The sequence below is a fragment of the Serinus canaria genome, chromosome 3, assembly GCF_022539315.1.
Source record: "Serinus canaria isolate serCan28SL12 chromosome 3, serCan2020, whole genome shotgun sequence".
Lineage (NCBI taxonomy): Eukaryota > Metazoa > Chordata > Aves > Passeriformes > Fringillidae > Serinus > Serinus canaria.
In genome coordinates this window covers 1,768,111-1,782,562 of record NC_066316.1, presented here as the reverse complement: position 1 = coordinate 1,782,562, position 14,452 = coordinate 1,768,111, and the positions used below count along the sequence as shown (strand labels likewise).

At 48.5% G+C, this 14,452-nt stretch overlaps 1 protein-coding gene across 6 annotated transcripts in view; it reads left to right on the top strand.

The window, feature by feature from the left end:
- Positions 1-283: 283 nt before the first annotated feature.
- The window catches only part of BMP2 (bone morphogenetic protein 2), a 105,004-nt gene continuing 90,835 nt past the window's right edge, over positions 284-14,452 (top strand). Inside the window, exons 1-4 of one of the 6 annotated variants that reach the window (XM_050972291.1) lie at positions 284-302; positions 2,837-3,261; positions 4,061-4,419; positions 6,686-8,685. In XM_050972291.1, coding sequence (XP_050828248.1) covers positions 4,068-4,419; positions 6,686-7,530 — 1,197 coding nt within the window. In that variant the 5' untranslated portion in view covers positions 284-302; positions 2,837-3,261; positions 4,061-4,067 and the 3' untranslated portion in view covers positions 7,531-8,685. Of the gene's footprint in view, positions 303-1,689; positions 1,712-2,557; positions 2,670-2,747; positions 3,262-4,060; positions 4,420-6,685; positions 8,686-10,789; positions 10,942-14,452 lie in introns of those variants that run through there. The other 5 variants (XM_050972290.1, XM_050972289.1, XR_003945724.2 and 2 more) reach the window with 5 other exon arrangements.

Sequence of the window (14,452 nt, the reverse complement as noted above, 5' to 3'; positions counted from 1 at the left end):
GAGCTGGGAGTCTGGGTGGGCACAATCCAGGCATGTTTGCCTCCCATGATATCTAAATGCACCTGTCTCCAATTCTCTCTGTAATCATGAAGATGCTTCTCAGCTGGTGAGCTCAGGTGTGCTGGGGCTGGGGTGGAGCAGGCCTGAACACAAGGCAGAGTTTAGTCAGTTTTTGTGCTGAGGAGATGCAGACCACAACCGAACCTTTGCTGATAACACTTTTTAACCTTTTCCTCCATATTCCAGGATACTGCCTCAAAGGAGCTGGATCTGCCTTGGTGAGAAATCTTTCTGTGGGGAAGGTGAGGGGACATGGCTGAGGTTCTGCTGTGGGTGGGTGCCAGTACACTCAGGGAATGTGTTATAGGTGTTTCAGTGCTGTTTTTTGGGCCCTCGAGGAAATGGATGGGAAGGCAGAGTTGCTGCCCCAGCAGCTCCAGATCAAAATAGATTGAGACGTGACAAAGTGTAGAGGCAAGGTGTTTTATGGCCAAGAGAAGTGTCTGAAAGCTTTTTATACTTGAAATCAGAGAGGGGCAAACCTACAAGACCTTGTTGATATCAGATCAGAGGATATGCAGGCCTTCAGAGCAACCACAAAGACGTTTCTCCCTTCTAAGACTCATTATCCTAACACAGAGAGCTCCTGGAGATAACGCTGTGCTGGGCATACAGTAGAGTCTCTGCTCCAGGCACAGGCAGTAAGTGTTGAGGCAAGAAATTACTTTTTCCTGGCATGACCCACTAAGATTGAACTGGAATGGCAATTAGAAGTTGAAGTGCTCATTTAATGTCAGTGATGTGTAAACTACGTTGCCATTGTTATTTTAGTGCTGATTTACATAATTGGCATACCCTGAAGTCACACTGCACGAACTTTCAGTTCATGCTAAAGACTTGCAGGAAGTCATAAAATTAAACATTATCTGCACTGGAATGCAAGGGAAAAAGAACTCAACTTTTGAGGGATTTCACCTTGCTCGGTGTCCCCTCTCGCACTGTGTGCACGGCACGAGTGAGAATGAGGGTTGCGAGTGTTGGGAGCTGCTGGCATGAAGGAGCTTTAGCAGCTCTTTAATGATTCTGGTGCAGTTCTGGGATGGTTTGTTTTGCTGCTGTGTACCTCCCTGGGTGAGCTCCTCATCCTGCAGGGACGTTTCACGGGAATGGCCGGAGTCGTGATAGGGAAGCCAGGGGAAGAAGGTCCGCAGGAAGAATTATTCCAGCCCGAATATGCTGAATTCCTGTCTCAAATCGGTGTTCTTCCTACACTAAGAAGTAGTAAGATGGAGGGGAAAGGCCGCTCCCAAAGGAGGAGCTGGTAATGGAGCTGTCTCAGTTGTTATTGCTTTCAGTCCTCCTCCGCAGTAATTCAAGGTGTCACAGGCTGGCTGTGCCTTTTGCAAATGAAGCCCCTGAGAGATATTGGGAAGAGGAGGTGGAGCGCAGAGCACTTGCCTTGCCGGGAAGGCAGCAGGACCCCGGCTAATGATGGTGTGCCGATGGCTTTGGCTTTGATGAGGACCCTAAATTGCTAGGTGTCGCATACCTATGCAAGGGCCTGGCCCTACCGCAGAGCCCATGCAGACAAACAGGAGATGGAGCAAAGGACACAGCCCTGCTCGCGAGTTACTCGTTGTATCAGGAGATTTGCCAGCGTCGGGAAAGGGATCGAGGGATGCAGTTGGGATTGGGAGCACAATCGCGCTGGGTACGGACACGCCTTCCCCACGCGTGCCACCGCTGTCCCGCTCTGTGGGCGATGCCACGAGCTGTCGAGGCTGCAGCCCGGGGAGCCCCGGCCTGGGCACGGCGGGGAGCGCGGCTCAGCCCTGGGGCAGGTGCGGAGCCGCGGGCGGGCGGTTCGCGCAGGGGCCGCCGTTCCGGGCCGGGCGATCCATCGCCGTTCCACCACTGGAGGGCAGCCACATCTTAAAAAAAAACACCCAGCCCAACCCCTCCGCCGCCCGCACGGGGCTGAGCCCGCATCGGATGCGCCGCGGCAGCGCTGCGGGAGGAGACTTCTCCAGAGTCCGGGCGCTTCTCTTTCGGAGAGGAGAGCGAGGAAACCCCCAGATTTCCAGCCCCCGCCCCTTGCTCGGGCAGCGAGCTCCACGCTCTGGTGGGGGGAGAAAAAAAAATAAGTACATATATGTATTTTTTAAGTAGTTCTAAAGAACCAGGATTCTCCCGGTACCTTACGTGACCTTCGCACCTTACCACCCCGGCAGTCCGGGGAACGGCGTTAATCCGATTTGCGGCGGCGGAGCGCTCGGGCTGTACAATGGGTCATTGTTCGACCCGGCCCGGTCCCGCTCCACCAGTGCCGCCCGGAGCGGGACGCGGGACCGGGCGGGACGGGGGTCTTCCCGCATCGGATCAGCCGCTGGTAGCAGTTTAACGGGACAGCCGCCCGCCCCATCCCTCGCCCCGGCGGCACTGCGACCCGGGCGCGGGCGGCAGCCGCGGCGAGGGAGGGAGCGGGCGAGGGAGGAGGGAGGGAAGGAGCGAGGGAGGGAGGCGGCGTCTCCTTTAAAAGCCGTGCGGGGCCGCAGCCCGCTCCCACAGGGCGGCTGTGATTGGCGCGGGCCCCCGAGCCTCCGGGGTCGTGACATCGCCGCGCAACAAAAAGCCCCGGCGGCGGCGGCGGGCGGCCACCCCCGGCCATGGTGCGGTGCGGGGCCGGCGGGGAGCCCGGCGCGGTGCCCTAGCGCGGCCGCTCCACGCGGGACGGCGGCGGGCGGCTCCCCACCCCCTTTTTTTTTTTTTTTTTCTTTTTTTTTTTTTTTTCCTCTTTTATTTACCCTCCTCCCTCCTTTTTCCTTTCTTTTTTAAGGGAGCGGAGACAAGTCAAGCTTCATGTTGATGTTGCTGCTGGAGTCTCGGTAAATGTCCATCTGTCTGATGAGCGTGATGCAAAGGACATTTTTGAAAAGGAGCCTTTTAACTCCGTAGACACGTAGGGACCCATTCACGGGCAGGCACACACACGCGAGGAGGAGGAAGAAGAAGAAGCAACTTCACGATCGCTGCTTTTAAAAGGGAGACGCTTTTTCCCTGGCTGGGACTTGCCTTCTGCCTCCTCAACCAGCTGCTAAAAGTATGTTTCCGAGGCGGACTGCACTTCAGGGAGCTTCTATTTTCTGCTCGGCAGCTGTAGAGGAGCAGCAGCGAAGTTTGGAGTAACACCAAGTGATGCGGGAAAAACACTCCGAGAGCAGAACACCCTCCTGCAGACACAACCCCTGCTGCTGCACACAGGTATAGCTCCGGCGGTCGCAGATCCGCTGAAAGCCTTCTCCGCAGGATGACTCCGTGGGCCACGGCGGAGGTGCTAGCGCTCTGGAAGAGAGAGGGGGGACGGGACACTAATCATAACTATTATTACTGTTATAATAATCCAGCCCAAAGTTTCACGGGGGAGAATGTCATCCTGTGGGTTTGGCTAAGGACGTAGCAGGATATGTACTTTCCTCCTTCCCCTTCTTCCACTCCGCTGAGGGAAAACCGCTCTCCTTTTCTCTCCGCTGAGGGAAGCCGCTGCCCCGCCGCGGGGGAAGCGAAGCCGGCCCCAAGCCCCCGCGGCTCGGCTCAGCGGGGTGTGTGTGGGGAAGCCCGGGGGTCGGGATGGCAGTGCAGAGGGAAGCTGGCTTTGCTGGGCAGAAGCAGCACCTCCCCTTCCCTTCCCGGTGAGCGGTGCCGGCCGCGGTGGCGGGAGGCCCGGCCCGGCCCGGCGCACACCTGCGCCCCGGCCCCGGCGGTGCCCCCGGCCGCATCCCCTCCTCCCCTTCACCTCCGCGCTCCTTTGTTGCGGAGCGCCCCGCTCCGCTCCCCCGTCCCGCCTCGCTCCCTTTGATCTCCTGCCACGGGGATTTCGGTGCCGCCGCGCACCTGAGGCGGCCCCTCGGGGGGCTCCGCCGGCCGGTCCGCGGCGGGAGCTCCGCCGGCCATGGCCCGGCGCCGGGGTGGGTTCCACCTGCGGACCGTCCCCGCCCGTACCCCCCCTCCCCCGGCGCGGTGTCCGCGCTGACTGGGTCCCATCGCCTCCTCCTCCGCGCAGGTTGATCATGGTTGCCGTGACCCGCTCGCTCCTGGCGCTGCTGCTCTGCCAGGCGCTGCTGGGCGGCGCGGCCGGGCTCATGCCGGAGGTGGGTCGGCGGCGCTTCAGCGAGCCGGGCCGCGCCGCCTCGGCCGCGCAGCGCCCCGAGGACCTGCTCAGCGAGTTCGAGCTGCGCCTGCTCCACATGTTCGGGCTGAAGCGGCGGCCCAGCCCCGGCAAGGACGTCGTCATCCCGCCCTACATGCTGGACCTCTACCGCCTGCACGCGGGGCAGCAGCTGGGGCAGCCGGCGGCGCTGGGCTTCCCGCTGGAGCGGGCGGCCAGCCGCGCCAACACCGTCCGCAGCTTCCACCACGAAGGTACGGGCGGGCGGGGGCTCCGCGGGCTGCGGGAGCGGAGGGGAGGGCAGGGCCGGAGGAGGAGCGGGGGGCGGATTCCTGCCGCCGGTACCGCGGGGTTCGCGCAGTGCATCTCCCGGCCGGGTGCGCTGCCCGACGGGCTCTACCGCGGAGCTCTTGCTCTGCCAGCTCCCTTCTCCCCGCTCTCCGTCCGCCGGGCCGCTCCCGGTTTATTGACTTTTTCCGCTAAACCAGCGCGACTCCGCGTTAAGCGTTCCTACAGGTCGCTGCTGTCCTGCGAGGGTAGAAAGCAGGGAAGGCTCCCTAACGTGCGGCTGAGCCGGGCCTCTGCTGAGGTTTCTAATCCCTGTCTAATCCCCGTGAGAGATCAGCGAAACAATCAGTCGCGACATCCTGGGGGCTGCCGTCGAGGAGCGCTGCAGCCCGACCCGCCGGGCTCGCAGTGCCCGGGTAACCAGAGCCCGCGGCCCGCTTGGCTCTCACCTGCGAGGCCTCCAGCGGCGCCTCTGCGGCACCTCCCCGCCTGCAGCCCCCCGAGGCAGCGCTTCTCCGGGCAGACCCTCGCTCCGCAGCCGGGGGCGCTTCCCGGCTCCCGTGGCCGAAGCTGCGGCATTCCCCGGGCCCGCGGAGCCGGCGGGGCGCGTGTCGCTCACGTGCTTTTTTGGGACGGTTTCCCCAGGTTGTAATTGCTCCTGGCTGCGGCTCTCCGGTGCTGCCGTGCAGTGGTCCCGCTGCTAAAGTAATGAAAACGCATTTTCCCACTGCTTTTAGAGTGAAACTGTGTCAAGAAAAGATATTAATTAGTTTTTAAGTTTCCAAAAGGCGGCGGCCTCTGAGAAGTGGATGTGCTGTTTAGTGGAAAGCCTTATCATGAGGAAGATGAATGGTGAAATCTAACCTCTCCTCATCCACCTTTCCCTACATGGGACGTAAAAACCTGGCAGTTTATAGGGAAGAGCCAGCACGTGGGTCATTCATGTAAAACCCAGGGGTTGTGGGCAAGGGGCTGAGTGAGAGAGGAGTCGAAAGAGCAAAGTTGATAAGGTTTAGGCAAATGTAAAAATCTGCAGTTTGAAGTCATTGTATGATTACAGCAAAAGCAGATTCTGTTAGAAAATCGGTGTTATAATTTTTTAACAATTTGGAAGAAAATCAGTGTGACTCCCATTTTTTCACTGACTTCTCACTGCATTAATGATTTCTTGAGAGCAGAAGTTTGTTTTGTGACCATTCAAAAATACTTGCATATTAGCAAATACTGGTCTGGTCCTGAAATACCATAAGGCTGAGATTTACCTTATACAAAAATTTGTACTGGATTCAAAGGGGAATGGTTACACCACTAAGAATTGCTAATAGCAGGTTTGGCTGCCCCTTAGAAAGTGATTTTTTTTTTTTCCCTTCAGTGTATTTAGCACCAAAGTTGAAAACCATGAGAGAGTTTTATTTTGGGAAATACTTAACTTCTTAATGTCTGTAGCAATAATGTACTTAGCAACCCTATATTGTGCTCCTTCTGAAGCTCCATTCTCTTGTTACTCAAAGGTGGGAATGGCCCAGAGTTTAGTGACTCCTGGAATGTTTGGTTTTGGTGTTTTATAAACTTCTTGTTTGGAGGTGATTTTGTTTCATTATCTCTTTTCCATCCACCCTTATTTCAGCAGTTGAATCTTCCTGCTGCTCTTTATGGCCCTTTTGGGTCAATACTGGGCCATGCTTTGTAAAGTACTGTTATGGCTGCTGATACGTGATTTGTGTGTGATGAAACACACAAAACTTCATACATGAAGATTTGTTGGTCACCTGCATTGCAGAGTAATGTTTTTCAGAATGGAGTTTAAGGATTTGATGTCAGAGCTGTATTCTTAGAAAAAATCAGAAATGCAACAGTTATCCAAAGTTCTCCACCAGTTTTAATAATTCCCCAGTGCTTGAGTTTTTCATTCACGTCCTTGAAGTCCAGATTAATGCTGTATAGTTCTTGCTTCTAATGATGGCTACCTGGAAGGCAAAGGCCACCAGGATCCAATCCAATGTGTAAAATGAATGAAGCATATTTAACTTCGTGCTATACATGCTTGCACAAACAAACAAGGGACACGGTATTTTCTGCCTGACAGTCTTTCAGGTCTTGTGTGTCACATGTGGTAACTGTCTTTTGAAAGCTGCCATCAGCAGACAGTTTTAAGGGTTTTGATTGTTTGTCTCAGTTTCTGATTTTTTTCCTTTTTTCTCTTTTTTTATTTTCTCTGTTTAATCAAATTAGAAGTTTTGGAAGAACTGCCAGAAACGAGTGGGAAAACAGCACGGCGTTTCTTCTTTAATTTAACTTCCATCCCTAGCGAGGAGTCTATCACCTCAGCTGAACTCCAGATTTTTCGGAAACAGGTGCACGGAGCTTTTGAGAACAACAGCAGCTACCATCACCGTATTAATATTTATGAAATTATAAAGCCAGCCACAGCCACCTCTAAGGACCCTGTCACAAGACTTTTGGACACCAGGTTGGTGCATCATAATGCAAGTAAATGGGAAAGTTTTGATGTAACGCCAGCTGTTTTGAGGTGGATTGCACATGGACAACCTAATCATGGGTTTGTGGTAGAGGTGGTTCACTTGGACAAAGAAAACAGTGCCTCCAAGAGGCACGTTAGGATTAGCAGGTCTTTACATCAGGATGAAGATAGCTGGTCTCAGCTCAGGCCATTGTTAGTGACGTTTGGGCATGATGGCAAGGGACACCCGCTCCATAAAAGAGAAAAGCGTCAAGCGAAACACAAACAGCGTAAACGGCACAAATACAGTTGCAAAAGGCATCCGTTATATGTGGACTTCAATGATGTGGGGTGGAATGACTGGATTGTGGCCCCGCCGGGGTATAGTGCCTTTTACTGCCATGGGGAATGTCCCTTCCCGCTGGCAGATCACCTAAACTCAACAAACCATGCCATTGTTCAGACTTTGGTCAATTCGGTGAATTCCAAAATCCCCAAGGCTTGCTGTGTGCCGACAGAACTGAGTGCTATTTCCATGCTCTACCTTGATGAAAATGAAAAAGTTGTATTAAAGAACTATCAAGATATGGTCGTGGAGGGTTGTGGGTGCCGCTAACACAGCAAATATATTAGACAAATGCAAAAAAAAATAGCTGACACTTTAATATTTCCCAATGAAGACTTTATTTATGTAATGAAATGGAAAGAAAAAAAACACAACTATTTTGAAAATATATTTATGTCTACGAAAAAGTTGGGAAAACAAATATTTTAATCAGAGAAATATTCCTTTAAAGATTTTAAATGTATTTTAGTTGTACATTTTATATGGGTTTAACCCCAGCACATGAAGTATAATGGTCAGATTCTTATTTTGTATTTATTTACTATTATAACCACTTTTTAGAAGAATAGCTAATTTGTATTTATATGTAATCAAAAAAGAAAAAAATATAGGGTTTGTACATAATTTTCCAAAATTGTAGCTGTTTCAATTGTGTGTATTTAAGTTGAAAAGAAAACATGGAAGGTTACTATGGCAAAGTGCATAGCACATTTGCTTTCTGCTGTGCTACTGTTAAGGTCACAAGTTCAAGTCCAGAAAAAAGTGGATAATCCACTCTGCTGACTTTCAAGATTATATTGTACAATTCTCAGGAATGCTGCAGGGTGGGCTGTCCAATCCATGAGAACTGGCATCCTCTTTAGGTGGAACATTTGGATAAGAACCAGACGTTGCTGATCTAGTATAAATACTGCTTTTCCCAACTAATTTGCAGTGTGAATATAAGGGCCAATAGAAATCCTATGGGAGCTGGGGGTGGGGGAAGACTGAATCCTTTCTAGACCTACAGAAAAGTGAATGTTTGATGTTTCCTTTAAAAGTCCTTCCTTTAAAAGTCCTGGCCAAATATGAAATAATAAAAACTAAAATGTCATCCTTTTTTTTGTGATTATCTATGCTAAAGAGGAATACTTACCTAATTTGTACCGGCCCTTGTCTTTAACAGTTGGAAAAGCCTTGCATACTTCCTCACCTCAGATGAGAGCTCACTTCTGTGGAGTGTTACAGTGAAATTAATCTGCAATTTTTGCCCTACATGCAGCAAGCTGTTGTCATATGCAGCCTCCTCTCTAACCTCAGCTGATGGTTTTGCTGTTTGGCAGATTAGCCTCTCTTCATTTCCAGGGTTTTGTGTTGGAAACCTTTTTTTTTTTTCTTCCCAAATGTTTAAATCTATTTCGGATAATAAACCATAGAATTCTGATATTTCTTTCTGAGAAGTCCAGTCTGTAAGAAAAAATTGTTCACTTGTGCAGTCATCACAACTTGTGCTTGCATCATCTTACTGGTTTTTAAATCCTTCATGTAAGGGGCAAAGTGGGATTTGCAGTAGGCAAAGGGAGCATTAAAGCTGATGCTGATTGTGCCTGTTGCATGTTCCACACCTGGTGTTGCAGGTAGAGCCTGGGGGTGTTGAGTGAAAGTTGTGCTGGAACAGGAGAGCAGAAAGGAGCTCAAATGGGTTTCTTGGCCATTGAGCTGTGGTGTGGGTCCAGTTCTGCATTTGGTGAACTGTGGCTGCACTTCCTGAAGCCATGTGTGCAATGGGCCCTGCAGGGACCTCTCTAAGTCAGCTGTGGGAATCTCTGATTTGGGCCTCCTGATGCTTTGTTAATGAACCCCTCTTTTTTGTCCTGGCACTCCCCAAACTCCTCCTTTTTTTATCAGAATCATCTGGGTTGCAGCAATGGTACTAACTAGATGTGTTGATCAGAAAGGCTAACTTGGTGATGTCTTACAGGTCCTCTTGTAGAACAATCCTTTACTGCTGTTCATCACAAAAAGCAGAGGGTACAGAGGATAGGAGTGAAAAACTAATTACCTTTTGGCTGCTTCTGTTTTTTTTCTTGTGAGCTTAAAAATCTCTTTGGCTGTAAGGCTCTGTGGTGGGATAAAACTGGTGTATTTGTTTGTACCAGCAGTGTTTTTAGCAGCTGTCAGAGAACAATTCACCACTCTGCACCTGGGCTCTGCTTAATTTTGAGAAGTAGCTGATGTTGGCCATGCTGATACTACACAGCAGCCTGTGGGCTGGCTGAGTGGACATCTCCCGGTGCCTTTTTAAAACACTGGTGCTGTTTTAGTGGCTGATGTTTTTAGGGGTGAAGTATCATGTGTGCAGGAGTTTGGTTTGCCTATTGCTTCTTGCCAGCTCTCCTGGTGCTGGATGAGTTTGTGGCTGTTGTTTGGCAAGGTTGTCAGGGCTGCAGTGGAAGTTCAGCAAGGATTTGGTGTTTGTGATATGTGGTTGTGCAGTCAAGTCAGAGCTGTGTTACTGTACTGTAAAACCTAAGCTTGAGGAAGCTGACAAGTGCTGAAAATTTAATGATGAGCATGAAAGGTGTGATCCCAACCCTGTGAAAATGTAAAGAACCTACAGCACTTCTAACCAGACCCTCAGCTCCAGTGCTGTAAAGCTGAAGTCTCGCAGCTCCTTCATGTGTGACCAGACTGAAGGAGGCTCTTTACAGAGTGGTGACTGCTTTACTTCTCCTGTAAGGCATGAGAACTCATTGATGCTCATTTTGTTGCCAAAAAATTGGCTACAGCACTTGTCTCTGCATGAGCAGGAGCTGGCTCATGGCACAGTGCCGCATTCCTTGCACAGGCAAACCTCCTGTGCTTGACAAGGAATTGCATCCTTAGTCAAATACCCTGGGAGGCCAATGGAGCACTGCAAACTTAGTAAGACCCACTCTTGTAAGCATCTCTGTAACTGCTTAGTGTTAGCCACAGAATCATCAGTTCCATACTGATTTTGAGGAGGAAATATGCAGGTGTCAAGCTCAGCACGTCAATAAATTTCTGCAGAACTGGTTTTGTAATGCACTTTTAAAGCCTTAACCTTCACCTCACTCCCTAGGTTGGAGGCGTGAGAGTGCTGCACTAAAGACTTTGCTTAGGACTTAAAGTAAAAGAAACAGAACAAACTTTCACAGATGAGTAGTAGAAACTTCTCCTAGAGATCAGTTGGGTTCCTGAAGTCTTTCAGATAGAGCTGGTGATCAGACAGCCTTTCTGGCATCTTTTGAAAGACTGGTAATGACTGCTAAATAATGCTAAATACTTAAGGTATGCTGTTAGCACAGCACACTAGCACTTACTTTAGTTCTTTAGTACTTATTAGTATTATAGTGCTCTACAAGGAGAAAAGAGCTTTTTTTCCTCTTAAGAGGAGAAAAAGCAAAATATTTTAACGGCAAAACTGCCTTTGTTACCCTATAGCTCCTAAACATTTTGCTTCTAGGCACTTATATGATCTATATAGGCAGAGATTGTGATAGATAATGTCACCCTTTGTGCATTTCAGATAAGCATCTCTCTAAACACAAATGTGATCAGCATGTCTCCTTGTCCTTTTGAGACTCAGTAGCAGCTTTGTCGAGTGGCTTGATAATTTTTGCGCAAAATTCAGTTGGACTTCTGAGGTCAGCAGCATGTAGAGGAGGATCTTCAGAGGAGGTAAGCTCTCCCGAGAGCATTGGCCATTGCCAGCAAGCAGGGGCTGCTCTGCTGGCTCCCCTGGGCTCACCACAGCCAGCTGGGGACCCCTTCCCTGCCCGTGCAGGGTTTGGGGGGCCACATCCCTGCTCCCCGCCAGGCAGGTGAGGCTCACACCCCACCCCCGAGGCTCAGAGAGGAACATGATTCCTTGTACTCTCAGCTGTGGAGGAGGAGCTCATCCACGCTGGGTTTGGATCAGACCCACTTTGCTACACTATTAGAAGAGGATAATTATTGAGCTATTTCATTGAATGGTTATTCCTCAGTTGTTGATTTTTGGGGGGGTTTTATTGATTTCAGGAGGCAGCTAATTGCCATATGGCAGCTTGATGTTAATGTTTTATGAAGATCAGGAAACAAAAGTTTATGAAACAAAACCTTTTGTATAGTAACTGCAGAGTTTCAAGAACTGTTTTATACTTCCTGACAGTGCAGGTCTGGCTTAATGGTTTGTTTTTATTGCTTAAGAGTGTAAACCTTTCTTTAGCCGATGTGTGGAAATTATATCCTCATCCCGCATTACGCATTTCTCATTGCTCATTACTCATTGCTGCTTTCATTGCTGCCATCTGTAATCAGAGCTTTACTGTTTCAGCTGTATGCAAAATGCTCCTATCCTTTGCATAGTAAGATGCTGTTCCTTAGCATTCACCCACCCTTTCAAAAAAAGAAAAAGGTGGGGGGGGGAGGTCAAAGGGAGGAAAAAAAAGGGGCGGAAAAACCTACTCTGTCTATATTGTTTTTCTCTGTTTTGGGTGGAGTCTGTGTTAGATTCTGGTTGCTAGATGGTTTCTGTAGTAACAAGCAGAGTAAAATCCAAGCCTGAAAAGGCACTTTTAAAGGTGCCATATCTTGCCTGAAGTATTATTTATCTAATTGTGGATATGGAATGTTTAGTTTCTCCTTTATATCAAGGCAAGCCCTTTTGGGAGGGCAGACTGCTGCTATGAGAACTTGATATGTGATCTTAAAACAGGAGAACCACAAATCTTGTTCCCAGTTGACTTAAGCTGCTGAAAATAATAACAAAAAAGCCAAAGGCATCAAATGCATTTTTAAAGATTGCTACAGGCACAGACCACTTTGTTTTTTAGTTACATAGGAAGGGAGCAAGAAGCTGGGTTCAGAAGGACACTTGGATTGTACATGTCAGTGCAGTAAGGAGGGTGTTGGATACAAACAACAGTGGTTTGTTTTGTTAGGCTACTGTGTACAAGGAAAAAATCTTAGCTCCTTCAGAATATGACTTTGCTGTACTCCAATATTTTTTTTGTGTGTGTATTTCTCCAAAGAGGTTTTGCAGGTGTGTGAGAGAGCAGGCACACACATGGTTACTGCCTTTGCCTTGCTTAGGCACAAAAAGAATTCTAAAAGCATTTTAAGATTACTACTTTCCTGTCTCTCCAGTACTAATCTTTCATTACCTGTATTCCTGAGAGCCTTGCTTGCAGCAAACAGTAATGGTTTCCTAAGGTGGAGTTTCCTTTTTTGGAATCTTGTCACCTGTCATTGCCCTCCAGGATTTAGCAACCTTCTATCCATGAGCCCTGTGAAATGGTCACTTAGAAAAGCAGCTACACTGGCTTTGTCCTGGTTCTGTGTCCTTTGCAGAGAGGACTTTGTCCCAGCCTTCAGCAGGAATCTTACTTTGGGACTGGTCTGAAGGTACAGCAGGGACTGGGGGTGGAACTTGCCAGAAAGATGAGGGCCAGAGCTCCTTTCCATCCGTGTTTCCACAGTGCTGTGAAGGCACTCAGCTGGAAAACCTGCCTGGCCCATCCCAGAGGAGCAGAGGCTGAGCTCTTGTGCCTCTCCAGGGGCAGGGAATTTGCAGTGGGCAGCCTGGTTCTTGGCTCAGGAGAGGTGGCTTTGCTCTTCACAGCTTGTTCTTGCAGGGCCTTCTGCAAAAAAAACTTGGCTGCCTCCACAGAAATTAGTCCAGAGCCACTGGGCAAGGTCTGCAGTGGAAGGGAGCAGATCAGTAGGGTTAGTTTGAAAAAAGACTGGGATTTCATTGGGGAGGTAGGGAAGTGTTAAAAGCTTCAAAGGGGATTTCAGGTACGGAGAGCAGAGCAGCAAATTGATAACATTATGAAAGTTCAGGTTCCCACAACAGCTGGACTGAGGAAGATTTACAATTTAATGAGGCTGATAATCTCATTAGAGATTAAATTAAGAAGGTTTTTCTGGGAGATCACCAAGAAAATTATGGGTATTGTACTGTAGCTTGGCTCATAATGCCAAGGCTGACATGTACTTCTTGCACTGCAGGACACTGTTTCATTCAGTATGTCTCATTAAAACAAAGCCTTCAACTCCAGCAGTGTTTCACTGCAAGCAGGAGCAAATTATTATTATTATTATTTTTTATTGCTACTACTACTGCTATTATTACTATCATCATCATCTTCCTGGAAACAATATGCAGATTAAAAGATGGAAACATCAACCAGATCTGCAAATCAGCACAGCTCTGCTGAGCTGGTTCTCAGACAATCCAGTTGTTTTTATTAGAGCAACTCCTTGGGAGACAAGGGTGACCACGGATAAAAAAGAATGTATTTAAGGTAACCATTGACATAACTCCTGTAGCTTGGAACTTGCACAAACCACTTTTTATGGCATCCTGCACACCCTAGTGATGGGAAAGTGTTGTATGGAATAATGACTCTGTAACCACAGACTTCAAAAGTATAGAATGTCTGTGGCTGATGGAAATAGCTGTTTCCACATCAATAATCTACTGCCAGGCATATTGAAGCTTAATTGCAAGGCCAGTGGAAATGGGAGGAGGAAGGGAGAAAGGCTATCTGCCCTGGCTGCCTCTGCTTTACAGCCACAAACAATGATTCAATCCGTGATCAACTTGAATTTTGTATTTTTCCTCAGGATTTATTGATAACTTCATGTGAGACTTCATAGACCAAGGGAGTTATTGGCTTGTTAGGAAGGGAGACAGAGTTTGTATTATTTCTTATAAGCATCATTCTGGCTTGTTGTCTGAAATGATTCTATTTTAAGGGTGGTTCTAACACAACTTTTTCTCCTGCTTGTATTTTCTCTCTTCCTTTGAATGAAAAAACCTTTTACTTAAAAGCAATTCCTCACTTTGAGTCCAGTTTTTTTTTGTTATTTTCATGAAGAATCCTGATTTTCTAGTTGACATCATAATGGCAGAACGAAGGCACTTTTGATGTCACAGTCTGTTGCTATTGGACCGAGTCCTAATGCATATGAAATATTTTTTCCTAGCCCTGGCACTGTAAATGAAAGGTGGGCCTAATAGCTTTAAGTGAAAAAAATGAGTGGTTTTGTTCTGCAAACACTGGTATTATTGTTACTCTTTTATTCCTGTTGTTCAAATGACAGATATGTTGTCATTTTACTGCTTTCAGTGGCCAGACTTACAGCAGGATTACTTTGAATCTTCCCTTGCTGGAATCTCATAAGGACACTGTGGAGCCTGAGA